At 64.5% G+C, this 20,130-nt stretch overlaps 1 protein-coding gene across 1 annotated transcript in view; it reads left to right on the forward strand.

The window, feature by feature from the left end:
- The window catches only part of SND1 (staphylococcal nuclease and tudor domain containing 1), a 148,529-nt gene that overhangs the window by 90,243 nt on the left and 38,156 nt on the right, over positions 1–20,130 (forward strand). The window contains exon 15 of the mRNA XM_064441520.1: positions 3,212–3,353. Coding sequence (XP_064297590.1) covers positions 3,212–3,353 — 142 coding nt within the window. The remainder of the gene's footprint in view (positions 1–3,211; positions 3,354–20,130) is intronic.

The following is a 20,130-nucleotide window of genomic DNA, read 5'->3' on the forward strand; positions in this document are numbered from 1 at the left end:
TCCATCCCCTCCAAACCACAGCGCCCATGTCCGTCTGTCCCCAGGGCACCCGCTGGGTCCCTGCCAGAGCTGGGGACAGCGGCATGGCACGCTCGGCTCCTTCCCACCGCAGAACCCCGGAGCCGGAGCCGGCCCCGGCAGCGAAGGGCGTCTGCGCGTGTCCTGCAGCACGAAGGCAAAGGCCGGACGCGGCGGCAGCGCCGGCTAATCTGGGCGGCCGCCAGCTCTCCGCACCGGCTGCCGGCCACCCCTAAGGCCGCCCGCCCTGTAGCCACGCACCGTGTGCCAGGCTGGCACAGCAGCTCGGACCTGTGCCGGGCAGCGGCGGCTGCCCCGACCACTCCCAAAATTCACTCCCAGAAGTTGCTCCCGGCATCGGCACAGCCATCCCTTCCGCCAGGATCGGCTCCCCCTGCTCCTGCCCCGTCCCGCCGGCTGCTCGGCACCGCAGCTCCCGGCCCCTCGGCGGGCGATGCCCGGCACGTGCCATCCCAGGGGATCCCGTATCCCCAGCGTTAAACGCTGCAACCCAGCATCTGAGCCCGACCTCTCCCCGCTGCCACCGTCTCTGTTTCGGTGGGCGCCGTCCCCTCGCCGTGCACCGCGGGGCGGCCGCCGAACACCCTCGGTGGGGTCTGGGTCAGACCCGGCGGTGGCTGTGAGGGGGAGCAGAGGCCGGCGTGGCCCCGTTTTGAGGAGGGTCCAAAGGGACCAAGGCGTCAAACCCCCAGCCCTTGCATCGTGCCCAGCTTTTCCTGGCGCCCATGGCGAGCGGGAGACCTGTGCCCCCACCACCACGGCAGAGGCGGCGGTGCTGCACCGGGGAGCAAGGGCGCTTTGCCAGGCAAGGGAGCAGGAAAGGCTCGAAGCAACCCAGAGCATCCTCCCAGCAGCGCGGCTCCCCTCCGCCTTAATGCCAAAACCCCAAATAAACCTGCCCTAACAGGGACTTGGGGAGCGAGCGGACGCCTGTCCCCGCCGTGCCGGGCCGCCTCGGCTGCCGGCGCACCTCGCCGTGCAGGAATCGCCGCTCTCCGCTTATCATTCCACGGTGCCGGTGGGCGCTGGCACGTCTCTGCCCCTCGTGCGGAGGAGCTGCTTTGTCTCGTGCAAATCCCGGTGGATTTTTAAGGTCATTCTCCAGCATGTTGGAACGTCGCCGCCTCCTTCCAATGCTGACGGCAGCCGGCTCGCGGGGTTGGTCTTCGGCGCCCAGCTCTTCCTGGCTGCCTCCCCCACCCGCTCGGGGCAGCTGGGGGGTCTCCCCGAGCACCCACTTTTGGGCTGGAGCACAGAAGCCCACCCTACGGTGGGCTCCTTCTTGCAGCTCTTTTTTTTTTTCCTTAAGCTAATCAAATCGAGACTGTACAGCGATTACCACTAATTAGTAGCCTTCATTAACGGCTCCCATTTTAGATTTGCATATGTTAGACCTAAGTGGTTAACGCCGGGTAATGTGGTTTTTCTTTGCATGCAGATTGCACTTACATGTGTTGTATTAACTTCTTGACTGCACATCTGCTAAAAAACCCTCCCCGGGTTGCTTTGCGCGCGGAGCACACGCGGCGGCGAGCGATCCAGCGGCGAGCGCGGCGGGGGGTGATGCGGCGGGATTTGAGGGGGGTCTTCGTTTGCCAGCCCTGCCCCGGGCAAGCTGCTGGGGGGCGTTGGGTTTGCCTGGGACCCCTTGGCGGCTGGGCGGGGTGGGTGCCTGCAGCGAAGGGAGCTGGGATGGCGGTGTGAAGGTGCTGGTTGAGGCCGTGCTGCTGGGTGGGCGTGCTGCCGCCCCGAGCCTTGGGGCACCCCCCAGGCGCTGGGAGGAAGATGCCGAAGCACCGGCGTGGCGGATGACGGTGTCCTTCCCTGTGCCGAAGCCGGAGGGTGGCAGCGCTGGCACTCGGGGACCGCTGAGACCTGCGCCCGCTCGATGCACGGAGTGGCTCCAGGTTGGGCACCGGCAGCACCTGGGGCCGCCGCTGCGGCACGGGCCGGCTCCGCGCAGCCGGCGGCTGCGGGTCGCACACGTGAGCAAGCCAGCAGCCGCCCGCTGCCCCGGAGCAGGTTAAAATGGGGGTGCACACAAAACACCGGCCCCCCCTTGCTCGTGCCGGTCCGCGAGCTGCTCGTGCCGCCGGCACTGATACCTGCCGGAGCTAAGGGGCAGAGCCGCAGCTCCTGCTCCTTCGGCTCCCCATGCTCGTGCCGCGGCTCCCCCGTCCCCGGAGGGGCACTGGGATTTGCCTCTTCTGCCGCTGCCATCTTACAGCCTGCTCTGGAAGCAGCTCCGTCTCCTCTGCCAGCAGATGCCAGCGCCTTCCCCCTCCCGCCCTGGCTCCCAGCCTCTGCTCCAGAGATTTACAGCCGCCTCCGCTTGCCTGCCTTCCCCGGCCGAGCCCCTTCCCTCCCCGCGCCGCTGCCTTTCCAACGCCAGCGGCTTCCATTGAGCTTAATAAAAGTTATTAAGCCCCGCTCCGGCCCTGCTGCCACGGACCAGCTCCTGCCTCCGGCCCTGCCTGGGGGAGCCGGCTCCAGGTCCTGCGAGAGCCGCCTGGTTTTGGCCGTGCCACGCTCCCCTCTGCACCTCATTTTTCTAAATTAAGGCCAGAGTGAGATTAAAAAGCCACCTGGCCGCCTTTTATTTGGGGAGCTGCTTTTTTTTATTCCCCTTTCTTCCTTGGGTAAATACATTGGGAGGTTGCGACACGGACCCCGACACCCCCTTGGAGCCCCGGCCTCCTGAGCTACTTGGCAGCTCGTTAAGTTTTTATTAATGAACGTGCCTGGATTTATTCGCAGAGGCTCGCGGCTGGGGAGGGAGCAGGTGGCGTGCGAAGGGGGGTTTCCCGGGAGTCACGGACTGCTCCGTTATGGAAGGGAGGGACGGGGCAGGAGCCGGCCTGCCTGCTGCTGCCTGCTCCTGCCTGCTCCTGCCTGCACCCAGGCAGCTGTGCCCACACCGGAGCAGCCCCTGCCCCTGGGATGTGGGTGCAGGCGTGGGGTGCTCAGTCCATCCCGAGCTGGGAGAAGTCGGGTCCCTGCCCGCATCCCGCATCCCACCCCAGCGGCACGGGGCAGGCGAGACCCATCCGAGCCTGCAGCGAGGAGCAGCCGCTGTCCCCACCGTGAGGGACGTCGCGGTGCCGGCGGGTCGCCGGACATCGAGGGGGGTGGTCAGAGCCCCCACCCTGACCCCCCGTTTCCCTCCCTGCAGGACACCCAGAAGGCGAAGCAGTTCCTGCCCTTCCTGCAGCGCGCCGGCCGCTCCGAGGCCGTGGTGGAGTACGTCTTCAGCGGCTCCCGGCTGAAGCTCTTCATGCCAAAGGAGACCTGCCTCATCACCTTCCTGCTCGCAGGTGAGCCCCCGCCGCGATGGGGGGGATCCTCGCCCCGCTCGGGTGCACGGTCCTCCCTCACCCCCGCGGGGCTGCGGGTGAGGTTAACGCCGGTGCTGCCGACGGGTCAGGATCGGGGGGGTGGGGGTGGGGGGGCGTTCATTGAGCTGGGGAGCACTAATTGGAGCTGACCAGAGGTTTTGGGGCACCCGTCCCGCGCGTGGCGATGCCCTGTGCTGTGGCTGCTCGCCCCCTCTTCCCTGCGGGCAGAGTGCTTGGCTGCAGCGGGGGGGCGGGGGGCTGCTCTGAGGGGCAGCAATGGGGGGCCTGGGAAGGCCCCCTCTCCTCCGCCCAACCCGGGAGGAGGTGGTGGGGCTGTGGGACCCCCCACGGGGCGACACGTGGGGACGGGGACGAGCACGAGCGTCTCTTGCATCACCCCAGGGGCTTGCCCGTGCAGCAGGACGAGGGCGCGCATCCCCGCACGCACGCGGCGCTCGTTTTGGTAGGTCCTACAAAAACCGAAGCGTTCCCCAACTAAAGCAGCGCTTGCGGCGCCTATTTCAGCCGAGGCTTCGCCGCGGAGCGGAGCGCGGCAGGGGCATCGTTTCAAGGTGCCACCTCCTAGGCTGGCGGCGGGACGGGCGGACGGTGCCGGGACAGGGAGGCCCGTCGCCGGCGAGAGCGGTGGCTCGCAGAGCCTCTGCCGGCGCTGCCGGATCCCTCGATGGGAGAGGATGTGGGGCGGCTCATCTCTCGCTCCCGTTTCTATGGCAATAACCGTGTATAAAGGATGACCCTGAACGCTGATCGTTCACAACTTGGTTATGAAAAATTCAATAAGCATATAAATAGATCTTATACGGGGATAAAAACACCAAGGTTTCTGTAAGCAACAGCTCTTGCCGCTCCCACCGAAGGAATATTTATCCTGGGGGGGAGCGTGGGGGCCGGGGTGGAGTCGGGAAGTCTTTGTCCGCCCCTTTGTTCCCGCAGCCGGGGACCAGCGCGTTGAGCTCGCAAAGCCAGCGCGCAGCTTACCTGCCCCCGGTGCCTGCGCCCGCGCGCCGCGGAGCGGCCCTTCGCCGTGCCCCGAGGCCACCGGCCCCCCGGCTGGGGAGCACCGGGGGCTCTGGGGAGCGGGAGGGACCGCGCCTGCTCCCGGCGAGACTCCAACTGCTGACCCAGGGAACGACGCCGCGGTGCCCCCCTTGCCCACCGGCTCGCTCTGGCGAGCAAACCCCAGCCCCTCGCACCCCGCAGCCCTTTCCCGTGGCACCCAAAGGCGCAGATCCCTGCCGGAGCTCTGGGTGCCGGCAGACCGCTCGCTCCGGCCACCTGCTCCTCGTGGTCTGTGGGACACGGCCAGCCTGGCCGGAGACCCCCGGTCCCACCGGTGACCGTCACCGTCACCCTCCAGTGACCAGACCCCCCCAGAGCGATGCTCTTGCCTGGGGATGTCCCGTCCCCACGGCCGGCCGGAGCACGAGCATCCCCAGCCCCGCTCCAGGCTGGCTCCTGCCATGCGGGAAGCGTGTCCTAAACCTGTCCTTCTCCGCGTGCTTGTGCGTATAAATAGTCACAGAGTCTTATTTATAATTAACCATTCTTAAAGTCAGCTGCAAAAGACGGGGAAACGAGACTCCCCCTTGCCTGCGACTGAGACATTAAAATTTTAAGAAGCGATAAAACTCCCACGTGCTCGGGAGGAGGAATTTAGATGTATTTAAATATTTCTGGTTTAAGAGGCTGCCGCTGGGTTCAGCTGTGTTTCACACACAAGAATCCTGCCGGCTCCTCCGAGCGCTCCCTGCGAGAGGAGCTGGCGGCAAAGCGCCGTCCCGCTGGGTCCGGCATCGGCCCCGGCTCCCGCCGCCACGCTCCGAAACGTGCTCCCCGCTTTCGGGTGGGACTTGCTCCGCTCCCGCCGGTTGAGCGGCCGCTTCCCAGCGTTGGCGGCGGCGGCCCTGCGTGACCCCATCCTCTTCCTCGCCAGTGGGACGCCCGTGGCTGGGGACGTGCAGCCCAGGTCCCACGGGGCCTCCACGGGGTCGGGGGCGATGAGTCCCCTTCCCACGGCGGGATGAGCAGGCTCCCGCCGTCCCTCCCCGGGGACCGGTGGTTAAACACACCCGTCCCTGCCGGTGACGGTGGTTCTCGGCCGCTGCCGGTGACTCGGGGGGGCTCTGGCTCGGCCTTTCCGCTTAGTCGGATAATTTTTAAATTAAAGGGGAGGGGGCGGGGAGGGCACTGGGGTGGCCTGGAAATGGATGCTCCGGGGGGAGCGCGCTTGCTGCAAGTTATATTTAATCCCCGTTGCTGTGGAGACCGACTGGCTGTCGTCCGCTTCCAGGGGCTGATTTGGCTCCAAAAAGTTCCCCAAAGTGGTGAATAACCCCCCAACCCCGGCCGCCGCAGGGTGCCCCGGGGGGACCCAGAGCTATTGGGGGTCCCTGGAGCAACTGAGGACCCGCTGCGCCCACAGGGTGCCGGGGGGTGCAGCGGGCACCGACGGTCTGAGTCACGCCGGCCGCCTCCTTCGCCACCCCCGCGCTGCCCTGGAAATAGCGAGGGGGCGACTCCCCGCCTGCCGCGGAGCGGCCCTGGGGCCGTGCTCCGGAGCGAAGATTTTGGGGTGTCTGGTGCCAGGGGACTGGCGTGCCCGTGGGCAGCTGCGGCCCCCCAGGAAACGCAGCTGCACCCCTTTGCAGCAGCCTCTGCATCACCTGGGGTGTCCCGCATTGCGCAGGAGCATCCTGCATTGCGCAGGAGCATCCCGCATTGCACAGGACAATCCCACATTGCACAGGAGCATCCCGCATTGCACAGGACAATCCCACATTGCACAGGAGCATCCCGCATTGCACAGGACAATCCCACATTGCACAGGAGCATCCCGCATTGCACGGGAGCATCCCGCATTGCGCAGGAGCATCCCGCATTGCACGGGAGCATCCCGCATTGCACAGGAGCATCCTGCATTGCACAGGAGCATCCCGCATTGCACGGGAGCATCCCGCATTGCACAGGAGCATCCCGCATTGCACAGGAGCATCCTGCATTGCACAGGAGCATCCCGCATTGCACGGGAGCATCCCGCATTGCACAGGAGCATCCTGCATTGCACAGGAGCATCCCGCATTGCACAGGAGCATCCCGCATTGAACAGGAACATCCCACATTGCACAGGAGCATCCTGCATTGCACAGGAGCATCCCGCATTGCACAGGAGCATCCCGCATTGAACAGGAACATCCCACATTGCACAGGAGCATCCCGCATTGCACAGGAGCATCCCGCATTGCACAGGAACATCCCACATTGCACAGGAGCATCCCGCATTGCACAGGAGCATCCCGCATTGCACAGGAGCATCCCGCATTGCACAGGAGCATCCCGCATTGCACAGGAGAATCCCGCATTGCACAGGAGAATCCCGCATTGCACAGGAGAATCCCGCATTGCACAGGAGCATCCCGCATTGCACAGGAGCATCCTGCATTGCACAGGAGAATCCCGCATTGCACAGGAGAATCCCGCATTGCACAGGAGCATCCCGCATTGCACAGGAGCATCCTGCATTGCACAGGAGAATCCCGCATTGCACAGGAGAATCCCGCATTGCACAGGAGCATCCCGCATTGCACAGGAGCATCCTGCATTGGACAGGAGAATCCCGCATTGCACAGGAACATCCCGCATTGCACAGGAGAATCCCGCATTGCACAGGAGCATCCCGCATTACACAGGAGCATCCCGCATTGCACAGGAGCATCCTGCATTGCACAGGACAATCCCACATTGCACAGGACAATCCCACATTGCACAGGAGCATCCCGCATTGCACAGGAGCATCCCGCATTGCACAGGAACATCCCACATTGCACAGGAGCATCCCGCATTGCACAGGAGCATCCCACATTGCACAGGACAATCCCGCATTGCACAGGAGCATCCCGCATTGCACAGGAGCATCCCGCATTGCATAGGACCATCCCGCATTGCACAGGAACATCCCACATTGCACAGGAACATCCCGCATTGCACAGGAGCATCCCGCATTGCACAGGAGCATCCTGCATTGCACAGGAACATCCCGCATTGCACAGGAGCATCCCGCATTGCACAGGAGCATCCCGCATTGCACAGGAACATCCCGCATTGCACAGGACCATCCCACATTGCACAGGACAATCCCACATTGCACAGGAGCATCCCGCATTGCACAGGAGCATCCTGCATTGCACAGGAGAATCCCGCATTGCACAGGAGCATCCTGCATTGCACAGGACCATCCCGCATTGCACAGGAGCATCCTGCATTGCACAGGAGCATCCTGCATTGCACAGGAACATCCCGCATTGCACAGGAGCATCCTGCATTGCACAGGAACATCCCGCATTGCACAGGAGCATCCCGCATTGCACAGGACAATCCCACATTGCACAGGAGCATCCCGCATTGCACAGGAGCATCCTGCATTGCACAGGACCATCCCGCATTGCACAGGAGCATCCCGCATTGCACAGGACAATCCCGCATTGCACAGGAACATCCCGCATTGCACAGGAGCATCCCGCATTGCACAGGAGCATCCCGCATTGCACAGGAACATCCCACATTGCACAGGAGCATCCCGCATTGCACAGGAGCATCCCGCATTGCACAGGAGCATCCCGCATTGCACAGGAACATCCCACATTGCACAGGAGCATCCCGCATTGCACAGGACCATCCCGCATTGCACAGGAGCATCCCGCATTGCACAGGACAATCCCGCATTGCACAGGAACATCCCGCATTGCACAGGAGCATCCCGCATTGCACAGGAGCATCCCGCATTGCACAGGAACATCCCACATTGCACAGGAGCATCCCGCATTGCACAGGAGCATCCCGCATTGCACAGGAACATCCCACATTGCACAGGAGCATCCTGCATTGCACAGGAGCATCCCGCATTGCACAGGAGCATCCCGCATTGCGCAGGAGCATCCCGCATTGCACAGGAGCATCCCGCATTGCACAGGAACATCCCACATTGCACAGGAGCATCCCGCATTGCACAGGAGCATCCCGCATTGCACAGGAGCATCCTGCATTGCACAGGAACATCCCACATTGCACAGGAACATCCCACATTGCACAGGAGCATCCCGCATTGCGCAGGAACATCCCGCATTGCACAGGAGCATCCTGCATTGCACAGGACAATCCCGCATTGCACAGGAGCATCCCACATTGCACAGGAGCATCCCGCATTGCACAGGAGCATCCTGCATTGCACAGGACAATCCCGCATTGCACAGGACCATCCCACATTGCACAGGAGCATCCTGCATTGCACAGGAGCATCCCGCATTGCACAGGAACATCCCGCATTGCACAGGAGCATCCTGCATTGCACAGGAGCATCCCGCATTGCACAGGAGCATCCTGCATTGCACAGGACAATCCCGCATTGCACAGGAGCATCCCGCATTGCACAGGAACATCCCACATTGCACAGGAGCATCCTGCATTGCACAGGAGCATCCTGCATTGCACAGGAGCATCCCGCATTGCACAGGACAATCCCGCATTGCACAGGAACATCCTGCATTGCACAGGACAATCCCGCATTGCACAGGAACATCCTGCATTGCACAGGAGCATCCTGCATTGCACAGGAGCATCCCGCATTGCACAGGAACATCCCGCATTGCACAGGAACATCCCGCATTGCACAGGAGCATCCCGCATTGCACAGGAACATCCCGCATTGCACAGGAGCATCCCGCATTGCACAGGACAATCCCGCATTGCACAGGAACATCCCGCATTGCACAGGAGCATCCCGCATTGCACAGGAGCATCCCGCATTGCACAGGAGCATCCCGCATTGCACAGGACAATCCCGCATTGCACAGGAACATCCTGCATTGCACAGGAGCATCCTGCATTGCACAGGAGCATCCCGCATTGCACAGGAGCATCCTGCATTGCACAGGAGCATCCTGCATTGCACAGGACAATCCCGCATTGCACAGGAGCATCCCGCATTGCACAGGAGCATCCCGCATTGCACAGGAGCATCCCACATTGCACAGGAACATCCCGCATTGCACAGGAGCATCCCGCATTGCACAGGAACATCCCGCATTGCACAGGAGCATCCTGCATTGCACAGGAGCATCCTGCATTGCACAGGAACATCCCGCATTGCACAGGAGCATCCCGCATTGCACGGGAGCATCCTGCATTGCACAGGAGCATCCTGCATTGCACAGGAGCATCCCGCATTGCGCAGGAGCATCCCACATTGCACCAAATCATCCTGACTTGCACAGAATCACCCTGCATTGCACAGGAGCATCCCGCATTGCACAGGAGCATCCCGCATTGCACAGGACCATCCCACATTGCACCAAATCATCCTGACTTGCACAGAATCACCCTGCATTGCACAGGAGCATCCCGCATTGCACAGGAGCATCCCGCATTGCACAGGACCATCCCACATTGCACCAAATCATCCTGACTTGCACAGAATCACCCTGCATTGCACAGGAGCATCCCGCATTGCACAGGAGCATCCCGCATTGCACAGGACCATCCCACATTGCACCAAATCATCCTGACTTGCACAGAATCACCCTGCATTGCACAGGAGCATCCCGCATTGCACAGGAGCGTCCTGCATTGCACAGGACCATCCCACATTGCACCAAATCATCCTGACTTGCACAGAATCACCCTGCATTGCACAGGATTGTCCCACGGTGCACGTCCCAGAGCAGCGGCATGCTGAGCTGGGCTAACAGTGCTGCTGGAGATGCTTCTTTGTTGTTGGAGCAAACTGTCCCACTCCCTTCCCGGTCCCCTTAGCACCAGGAGCATAGGCGGCTGCTGCTCTCCCTCCCTGGCTCTTCTCCAGGGAGACCTTCCCCAGCTGAGGCTCTCTAATCAAGTTGTACACATTAATTACGGGCTAAAAAGGCAGGTAACATGCCAGTTAGCGTGGAAGATGACGCGCGCCTTCTGTCTTCCCCTGCTGCAGACCCCGCACATCTGCCAGCGTGGGTATTCCTGGGCTTCGGCCGGATTCCTCCCCTCTCCTGCCGGCAGCGCCGGGAGCCGGCACGGCCAATGCCGGCGAGCTCGGTGCGCCAGCCCCATGCCACCTCGGCCCGGCATGTGGGGTGATTCGCCCCCAGTTGCTCCGGCCGGCGGCAAACCGTGAAGCAAGAGTCAGGCTGGCCCCTTCCCCTGGGGGGTGGGGGTGCCGGGGATGGAGGTTTTGGGGTGCCCCCGAGCCCAGCAGGGCTGTGCAGGCAGGGCTGGCCGGAGTGGAAGCCGGGCGGCAGCGGCACGGTGGGATGCGGCGCGGGAGGGACGGGGTGGGAACGGCGCTGGACTCCCCGGCTCTCCTCGCTGGGAGCCAGCACCTGGTGTTACCACCCTGCTGCTGCGTTACCTCTTAACTGGGGTGCTGGTCATGCTGGCAACTCGAACACCTCCCCAGCCCCTGCCGCCTCCCCCGGCTGCGCCGCAGGGGCGGTGGGTGCCCGGCCGGGCGCTGCCCTTTGGCGGCAGGGCCGGTATGCCGGGCACCGCCACGTCCCGCTGCGCGACAGAGGCGGGCGGTTTTGGGATCCCACCCGCATCCCCAGCCGCCCCCACGGCTCTCGGGAAAGCTGCGGGGGAGCTGCCGGCACGCACCGGTGCGCCGTGCCCGCCGCCGTGCCCGCGGGAGCTGCCGGGGGAGCCTGGCACCCCTCCCGGCGCTGGGAAATTACACTTTTACCCTGAGTAAGGCAAACTTGGTTATTGAAGCAGCTCCACCTCTAACGAGCCCCGCGCAGCCCTGATCAATTATTCAGGGAAAGAGCTAATGAGAGGTCAGGTGGCTGGGGGGACTCTGTGGCTTCCCACACCTCGGGGGTTTTTGGGGGGGGTCTCTGCGGTGAGCTGCTGGTTGCGCCAGGAGGGTGAAATGGGGGTGAGAGGAGAGGGGGGGCTCCTGCTTGGGGGGACGCCCTGTGCATCAAGCTGAGCTTACGGGCAGATCAGCCAGGTTGTCCCCCACCTCCGAGCGTCGGCACCCTGGGGGGTCGCCAGCCCCTCAGTGGCGGAGCCTGCGTCTGGCTGAGCCCTGCTCCGTGGGGTCCTGGCTCCATGGGGTCCTGGCTCCGTGGGGTCCCTGCTCTGTGGGGTCCTGGCTCCATGGGGTCCCTGCTCTGTGGGGTCCTGGCTTCGTGGGTGTTCCTGCTCCGTGGGGTCCTGGCTCCGTGGGGTCCCTGCTCTGTGGGGTCCTGGCTCCGTGGGGTCCCTGCTCCGTGGGGTCCCTGCTCTGTGGGGTCCTGGCTCCGTGGGGTCCCTGCTCCGTGGGGTCCCTGCTCCGTGGGGTCCCTGCTCTGTGGGGTCCTGGCTCCGTGGGGTCCCTGCTCCATGTGGTCCCTGCTCTATGGGTGTTCCTGCTCTGTGGGGTCCTGGCTCTGTGGGGTCCCTGCTCCGTGGGGTCCTGGCAATGTGGGGTCCCTGCTCCATGTGGTCCCTGCTCTGTGGGGTCCCTGCTCTGTGGGGTCCCTGCTCCATGGGGTCCTAGCTCTGTGGGTGTTCCTGCTGTGTGGGCTCCCGGCTCCGTGGGGTTTCAGCTTCACGGGTGGTCCTGCTCGGTGGTCCTGCTCCATGCAGGTCACTCCTCTGTGGAGGTCCCTGCTTCTGGTACCATGGTCCTCTGTGAGGGTTCCTGCTCTGTGGTCCTGCTCCCTGCTCCTGCTCCGTGAGGGTCCCTGCTCCAGCTCCGACCCTGCTCCTGCTCCGTGAGGGTCCCTGCTCCAGCTCCGACCCTGCTCCTGCTCCGTGAGGGTCCTGCTCCAGCTCCGACCCTGCTCCTGCTCCGTGAGGGTCCTGCTCCAGCTCCGACCCTGCTCCTGCTCCGTGAGGGTCCTGTTCCAGCTCCGACCCTGCTCCTGCTCCGTGAGGGTCCCTGCTCCAGCTCCGACCCTGCTCCTGCTCCGTGAGGGTCCTGTTCCAGCTCCGACCCTGCTCCTGCTCCGTGAGGGTCCTGCTCCAGCTCCGACCCTGCTCCTGCTCCGTGAGGGTCCTGTTCCAGCTCCGACCCTGCTCCTGCTCCGTGAGGGTCCCTGCTCCAGCTCCGACCCTGCTCCTGCTCCGTGAGGGTCCTGTTCCAGCTCCGACCCTGCTCCTGCTCCGTGAGGGTCCTGCTCCAGCTCCGACCCTGCTCCTGCTCCGTGAGGGTCCTGTTCCAGCTCCGACCCTGCTCCTGCTCCGTGAGGGTCCCTGCTCCAGCTCCGACCCTGCTCCTGCTCCGTGAGGGTCCTGTTCCAGCTCCGACCCTGCTCCTGCTCCGTGAGGGTCCCTGCTCCAGCTCCGACCCTGCTCCTGCTCCGTGAGGGTCCTGTTCCAGCTCCGACCCTGCTCCTGCTCCGTGAGGGTCCCTGCTCCAGCTCCGACCCTGCTCCTGCTCCGTGAGGGTCCTGTTCCAGCTCCGACCCTGCTCCTGCTCCGTGAGGGTCCCTGCTCCAGCTCCGACCCTGCTCCTGCTCCGTGAGGGTCCTGTTCCAGCTCCGACCCTGCTCCTGCTCCGTGAGGGTCCTGCTCCAGCTCCGACCCTGCTCCTGCTCCGTGAGGGTCCCTGCTCCAGCTCCGACCCTGCTCCTGCTCCGTGAGGGTCCTGCTCCAGCTCCGACCCTGCTCCTGCTCCGTGAGGGTCCCTGCTCCAGCTCCGACCCTGCTCCTGCTGCCTGAGGGTCCCTGCTCCAGCTCCGACCCTGCTCCTGCTCCGTGAGGGTCCCTGCTCCAGCTCCGACCCTGCTCCTGCTCCGTGAGGGTCCCTGCTCTGTGACACCCCAGTGTCATCGTCCCCCCCTGGAGCTTCCCCCAAGCCTCCAGCCCTCCTCCCAGCCTCTGCTCACTCCCAGCAGCTGGATTTTGGGGTGGCCTCTTGGCTCCCCCCTGCTCCCCACCCAGCGTAGTCCCAGCGTGTGGGGGGTGGTCTTGTGGGGTGGGGGGGAAGGCGCCTTCCTCCCCCCACGGCAGCTTGCTTCGCCCCCCCCCCAGCACTCCTCATCCTCCCCGTACACATCCTTCTGCGCTCCCTTGGTTTCACGGGGCGGACGGGGACCTGCCCGGGGGTGGGGGGACCTGCCCGGGGGTGGGGGGGACCCGGCCGGGGGGGGGTGGGAGCTGCCGGGGGGGGCTCCTGCGCCGCACCCCAGGGGGAGGTTATTCCTCAGCTAATTGATTAACTGCCAAAGTATTTACGTCCTATAAAATCACGCGGGCGGATGCTGGGAGGTGGCGGGGGGCCACGGCGCGGTGGTGGCACCGAGCCCGGCGTGGGCTTCAGGGCCGGGGGAGGTTTCACCCTCTGCTCACACTCTCTTTTTTTTATTTTTTCCTACTCTTTTTTTTATTTCTTCAGTTTTCCAGCCAGTGCCATTCCCGGCAGCCGCTTTCGGTGCTCGTGAGCGGAGCAGCACCGTGGCGGCCGCTGCTCCCCATTCCCTCTGCCCGCGCCGCACGGTGCCACCACCCATCGCTTAGAGCCAGGAATATGATAAATATCTGCATTTTATCAATGCCGCCTTTTTTTTAAAATATATATATCGAATGCAAATGAGCATCATAAAGAGAAGACAGGTCCCTTGTAAATGTGACTTCAGGGATGCTCTCCAGGGAGCCTCATCCCGTCTTCCCAGCTAAAATATATATGTTTGAGTGCTATAAATATGTGCAAATAGAGAGGCGCTAATTTAATCCCGGGTTCCTCTTTCCCGGCGAGACGCTGCAGCCTGACGCCTTCTCGGTGCGGGGGCCGGCGGCAGCGTTAGCAGGATCCCAGGGGAGAGCACGCCCCGAGGGGCGAGGGGGGCCGTGGTGCTGCACCCCCGGTGCTGCTGGGGTGCGGGTGCCGCCTGCCCCCGGGGGTTGGGTGCCCCTAAATCTCTCAGAGACGGCGGAGCTGTGTATTTATGAGGCGGGGCTGGCGATATCGACATTTATCTGCGTGCGCCCGCGAGGAGGCTGATGTATATCCGAGGAGGCTGATGTATATCGGCGTGTGCGGGCTGCGAGCGGCTCCCCGGGGAGCGGCCGTAACTCACCGCCGCCTCGCGAGCAGGCGAGACCGGGGGGAAGGGGCTGCCCGTGTCCGGGGTGGGGGGGATGCCACGAGGAGCCGTGCAGCCCCAGGGTGCCAAGATGGGGCGTACTGCCTGCTTTTGGGGGAAAAGGAGGTGAAAATGAGGTTGCAGGGTATGGCTGCAGCCCCCCGGGGTTGTACCCGCTCCATCCCATGCTCCCACCCCACAGCCCACCCTGAGCGACCTCCCAAAGCCCTTTCCAGCCTGAGTTACCCTACGATGCCTCAGCTTTTGGGAACTGATGTATTTTTTAGGGTGATTTTTGTGTTTTGCATCATTTTTTCACCCCGGCTTCGTGCAGGGGGATCGCAGCCTCGCCGACTGCCCGGGCTGTCACCGGAGCTGGGGTCTGTCCCCATGGGAGCCGTGCCGGCGGGGTGCTGCTCCCCACCTGCTGCCCACGGCAGAGGGGCCGCTGCGCGGGCAGCGGTGCCTCGCGGTCCCCGGCGCGGGTTCCCCCCGTCACGGCTGAGCTCGGCGGCGGCGGCGGCGGCGGCCTGGCCTGTCCCGCTGCAGGAGGCACCAGGGTGGTGCCGTCGGGGACCCCCTTCCCCCCGTGGGGGCACGTCCTGGGGACATGGGGCTCTGCTCGGGTGCCCGGGCGCTGCTGCTTGGCCGTGGGGCGGAGCATCCCTGCCGGCGGGGGGGCGTTGTTGGGGTGCGGGGACCCCAAATGCTGCGGGGGGATGGTGTTGGGGTGTGGGGACCCCAAGTGCAGCGGGTGTGCAGTGTTGGGACACGGTGACCCCAAAGGCTGCAGCATCTGGGATACAGGGACCCCAAATGCTGTGGGTGTGCAGTGTTGGGGTGCGGTGTTGGGGTGTGGGGACCCCAAGTGCTGCGGGTGTGCAGTGTTGGGGTGTGGGGACCCAAAATGCTGCGGATGGGTGGTGCTGGGACACGGTGACCCCAAAATCTGTGGCCCCATGCAGCAGAACGGCCGGTCCCCGCGTCCGTAAGTCCCTCTGTCCCAAGGCCCTGGGCAGCCGGGGCTGTGACGAGCTGAGCGTCGCCGCTGGGAGCTGCGCCCCTCCGCCGGCGTCCCGGCAGCGCGGTGCTGGGCCGGGGGTCCCCGGGCAGCCCCCGGCTCCGGGCTGCGTTACAGGAGCCGGCGTGGTTCGGCAGCGCCCGGCCACCTCCCGCCTCCCCGCTGCCGTCTGTTTCCCTGTTCCCGACGGCCTCTATTTTGGTAGGGACTAGTGTTAAAAATACGCCGCGCTCCCACACGGGCTCCGCGGCAGCAGCCAAGTTGCCATCACGACTCGGAGGCCCGCCGGCGGCCAGGGAAGGAGGGGACGGCAGCGGCAGCCCCCCGGCATCACCACCAGCGCCGGCTCGACTCCCCTGGGGACGGCGGCATCGTCCTGCCCGGCGCTGCTGCTTGCAAGGGCGGGATCCGGCCCGAGGCCTTTGGGCCGGTGCCGCGGCAGCGACTCGCACCCCGCTCGCGGCGCAGCCGCCGGCATCTGGCGCGGGTCCTCGGCGTCCGGGTCTCGCTCCGGCGTGCTGCCCGCAATTATCGGGCGGCTTCGTTCCGGTGACTGATGCTACCGCGCGGCTCTTCTCCTCCCTTCTGCTCGCCTCCTATTTCTCCCGAAGTCCATCAATCCTCCCGGAGATCGATCTCGGGCGTTCGGCGCCCGCGCAGGCGCTCCCGGGCAGGCGAGCCTCGCGTGGTGCCGTCCCCGCTCCCCGGCTCACCGCGCCGGTCACGGCACAGCAAGGGGGGAAGAAGGTGTTTAGAGCCCAGAAATGAGGGCTGGAAAAGCCCCCGCTCCGGGAGTGATGGGAGGTCAATGGTAAATCAGGGAAATTTTCCCTGGAGAAATAGGAGAGAGGTTTTATTTACGAGCTCCCGGAGGGAGGGGCGATGCCGGTGCCGTGCCGTGCACGATGGCTGCCCCCGGCTGCCGGGGGTGCCCAGTGAGGCCGTGAAGTTGGCGAGGTCAGACTTTTATTAGCAGCTTCGTGGCTGTTTATCCGCTGACAGTCAGTGCTCTTGTGTGTATAGACATATATATAAAATATTATATCTATGGAATAATATATAGATACAGTTTATTATCCATATTATCTATACCAGACCCAGCGTGGCGTGGGAGCACCGAACCCCCTTTATTACCCGTTGTGAAAGCCTCGGCACAGTTCCCCGCTCGCCCCACGGCGCCCGGGTGCTGCCGTTACCGGGGCGGAGCCGCATCAATACGCCCCAGAAACGTAAAGGTGCCGGGACGGCGCGAGGCTGAACTGAATCCCGGGCTGCCGGCGACCTGCCTCGTGGGGGGATCCCCAGCTGGGGGGTGCCCTGGGATGCTGTGGGGTACCCCAGGGTGCTGTGGGGTGCCCGGGGATCCTGTGGGATGCTGCGGGGTGCCCCGGGATGCTGCGGGGTGCCCCTGGATGCCGTGGGGTGCCCCAGGATGCTGTGGGACATCCTGGGATGCTGTGGGGTGCCCCAGGATGCTGGGGGGTATCCCGGAATGCTGTGGGGTGCCCTGGGATGCCCCAGGATGCTGTAGGGCACCCTGGGATGCTGTGGGACACGCTGGGATGCTGTAGGGTGCCCCAGAATGCTGTGGGATACCCTGGGGTGCTGTAGGGTGCCCCGGGATGCTGTGAGATACCCTGGGATGCTGCGCGGTGCCCCGGGATGCTGTGGGGTATCCCAGGATGCTGTGGGGTGCCCTGGCATGCTGTGGGGTGCTGTGGGGTGCCCCAGGATGCTGTGGGAAACCCTGGGGTGCTGTTGGGTGCCCCGGGATGCTACGAGATGTTTGTCCCCAGCCCTCACCCTCCCTCCGTCCCCACGCGCTGGAACAGGGACGGGGCCAAGGTCGGAGCACCCTCCGCAGCGCCGGCAGCCGCCCCCCTCCGTCCCCGCCGCGCTGCCGGCCCCGGGGCTCGCTGCCCGGCAAGAAAACGTTTAGCACCAGTGATTTGTAGCGGAGCTCTTCCGAGACCCCAGGGGAGAGCGGTGGCAGCCGCACGCTGCAGCATTTTAAACCGCATCCCTCATCTGCGCAGATTAATACATTACGGCTTCCCGGGAAGAGCAGCGGAGCCGCGGCTTCGGGTTTAGTTATTTTATGGTTTTTTAAAGTGCTGGGTAAGTTTGCCGGGCTCGCTTAGCTCCCGGTGAGGGCCGAGCGGCCCCCGCCTCGCCGGACGGCAGCCGGCGCCTTTCCGAGGCCAAGCGCGCTCATCCCATCCCTTTTAGGCTTTCCTTTTCCAAAAGCAGGCTCGGCTCCTGTGGGTTTAGGAGGCGTCACATGCAGGGAGAGGAGCCGAGGTGGCATCCTGAGCTGCCGCGCAGCCCGTCCCGGGTCGCAGCGGGCCCGTGGGCCAGGGTCCCCCGGCAGCGCGGGGCCGGCAGCCCTTCGCCGCACTGTAAAAGCGCTGCGCTTTGCTTTTTTAATTTTATTTTATTTTATTTAAGGACTCGGACACTTCCTCAGCTGCTTCTTCCAATTATTTTCTGTAGAGAAACGTTGCCGTCGTGGTGCATAAGCCCTCGCGGCGGCTCCCTTCCCCCAGCTCGCTCTGCGGAGGAGGAGGAGGAGGAAGGGAAGACACGCTCTTGGCAGCTCTGGCTCCTCGGTTCCCCCTCCCCGCGCGGTGCTGGAGGATGCGCCTCGCCGGAGCCGCTGGCAGCGCTTTCGCACGGGATCCGCGGCGCGGCCGGGATGCGTGCCATGGCCTGGCCGCAGCGCTGGCGGAGCCGTGCCGGAGCCGTGCCCGCCTGCTGCCGCCCGCTGCCAGCGTGCCGGGAGGAGGAGGAGGAGGAGATGTGTCTCTGCTCCTTCCTCCCACTCACAACCCGGGTCTGCCTGTCCGCTCTGTGCACGGCGCCGGGCCGGTTTCGGGGTCTGGGAGCTGGGGGGGGCCCGTCCCCCCCCTCCCCTGCCTGCAGCCCCCAGGCTGGAGGGGGGTCCCCTGTCCCCAGGGACCTGCCCAGGGTCCCCCTGGCTGCACCGCGGGAGGGTCTGGGTGCTCCTGGGGTGGTTCTGGGTGGGGGGAGCCTCCCGGCCGCCGGCGAGCTTCGTTACCAGGCTGCCGGTTTCACGCTCGGTAACGAAGGTCATGGGATTGCCCACGCTCCCCACCCCCCATTTTCCCAAGTTTCCAAAATTCTTCCTTCCTCACCCCGAGGATGGGGTGAGGATGAGGATGGGGACTGGGATGGGGATGGGGATGGGGATGGGGATGGGGATAGGATGGGGACAGGGATGGGGATTGGGATGGGGATGAGGATGAGGATGAGGATGGGACAGGGATTGGGATGGGGATTGGGATGGGGATGAGGATGAGGATGGGGATAGGACAGGGACAGGGATGGGGATTGGGATGGGGATGAGGATGAGGATGAGGATGGGGATAGGACAGGGACAGGGATGGGGATTGGGATGGGGATGAGGATGAGGATGGGACAGGGACAGGGATGGGGATTGGGATGGGGATGAGGATGAGAATGGGGATAGGACAGGGACAGGGATGGGGATTGGGATGGGGATGAGGATGAGGATGAGGATGGGACGGGGATTGGGATGGGGATGAGGATGAGGATGGGGATAGGACAGGGACAGGGATGGGGATTGGGATGGGGATGAGGATGAGGACGGGGATAGGACAGGGACAGGGATGGGGATTGGGATGGGGATGAGGATGAGGATGGGACGGGGATTGGGATGGGATGAGGATGAGGACGGGGATAGGACAGGGGCAGGGACGTGTCCTGCGTTGCAGCCTGGCTCCTGCACCCCCGGCCAGGCTGCAGCCACGGCACCACCTCGGTGGGGTCCCGTGGGGAGCCGGAGCAGAGCCGGGGGCGGAGGGCAGCGGGGCAGCTTCCCAAAGCACCAGGCTCCTTCTCTGGGTGCTCCATGGTGCTGAAGTGGGGGGTGTCACCCCCTCTCTGGTGTTTTGGGGCCTGTGAGCACCCAGGGATGCCGCTGGTCCCTGCAGTGGGGCTGGGGACCCCATTGTGACCCTGTGGTGGGGCAGGGGACCCCACCGTGACCCTGCAGCGGGACTGGGGACCCCGCTGTCACCCCACAGCAGGGCTGGGGACCCCACCAGTCCCAGCTGGGGTGGCCGTGCCTCTCCCAGGAGCGATGTAGCGGGGAGGGAAGCGGGGGCTCCCCCAGCTTCCCTCCCCTATAGCCCCCCGCACCCCCTACCATCGCCCCTAGCGCAGGGGTTTCATTTCGCGTGATGCAAATGACCCGTTTTAATCGTGAGCTAAATCGTCCAGCGCGGAGCCTTCATTTCACCGGGCGCTGCTCGTCCCCGGCGCCTGCGCCGTGGGGTGAGCCTGCCCCGATCCCCCACCCCGGGGGGCTTGGGGGCGGTGGGGGGCGCGAGGTTCTCTCCACCTGCTGGGGGACAGCTCAGCACTTCAGCCATGTGCGAAACCAGCACTTTGGGAATTACTCATTAATTGCTTAAGCGAGAGCCGGTCTCCCTTCCCGGTTCGGCGGTGCGGTGCCGGCGGTGCCGTGCCGGCGGCGCGGATGTCACCGCAAGCTTTCCCGGTGCGACCCCGGCTGTTCCCAGCCAGAGCAGGGCAGCATTTTATCCCTGCCGTGTCTGCGGGTGCCAAGCCGGTGGGCGCCAAGCCGGTGGGCACCGAGCCGTGACGCCGTTCTGGC

This window comes from Phalacrocorax carbo, chromosome 1 (assembly GCF_963921805.1).
Source record: "Phalacrocorax carbo chromosome 1, bPhaCar2.1, whole genome shotgun sequence".
Lineage (NCBI taxonomy): Eukaryota > Metazoa > Chordata > Aves > Suliformes > Phalacrocoracidae > Phalacrocorax > Phalacrocorax carbo.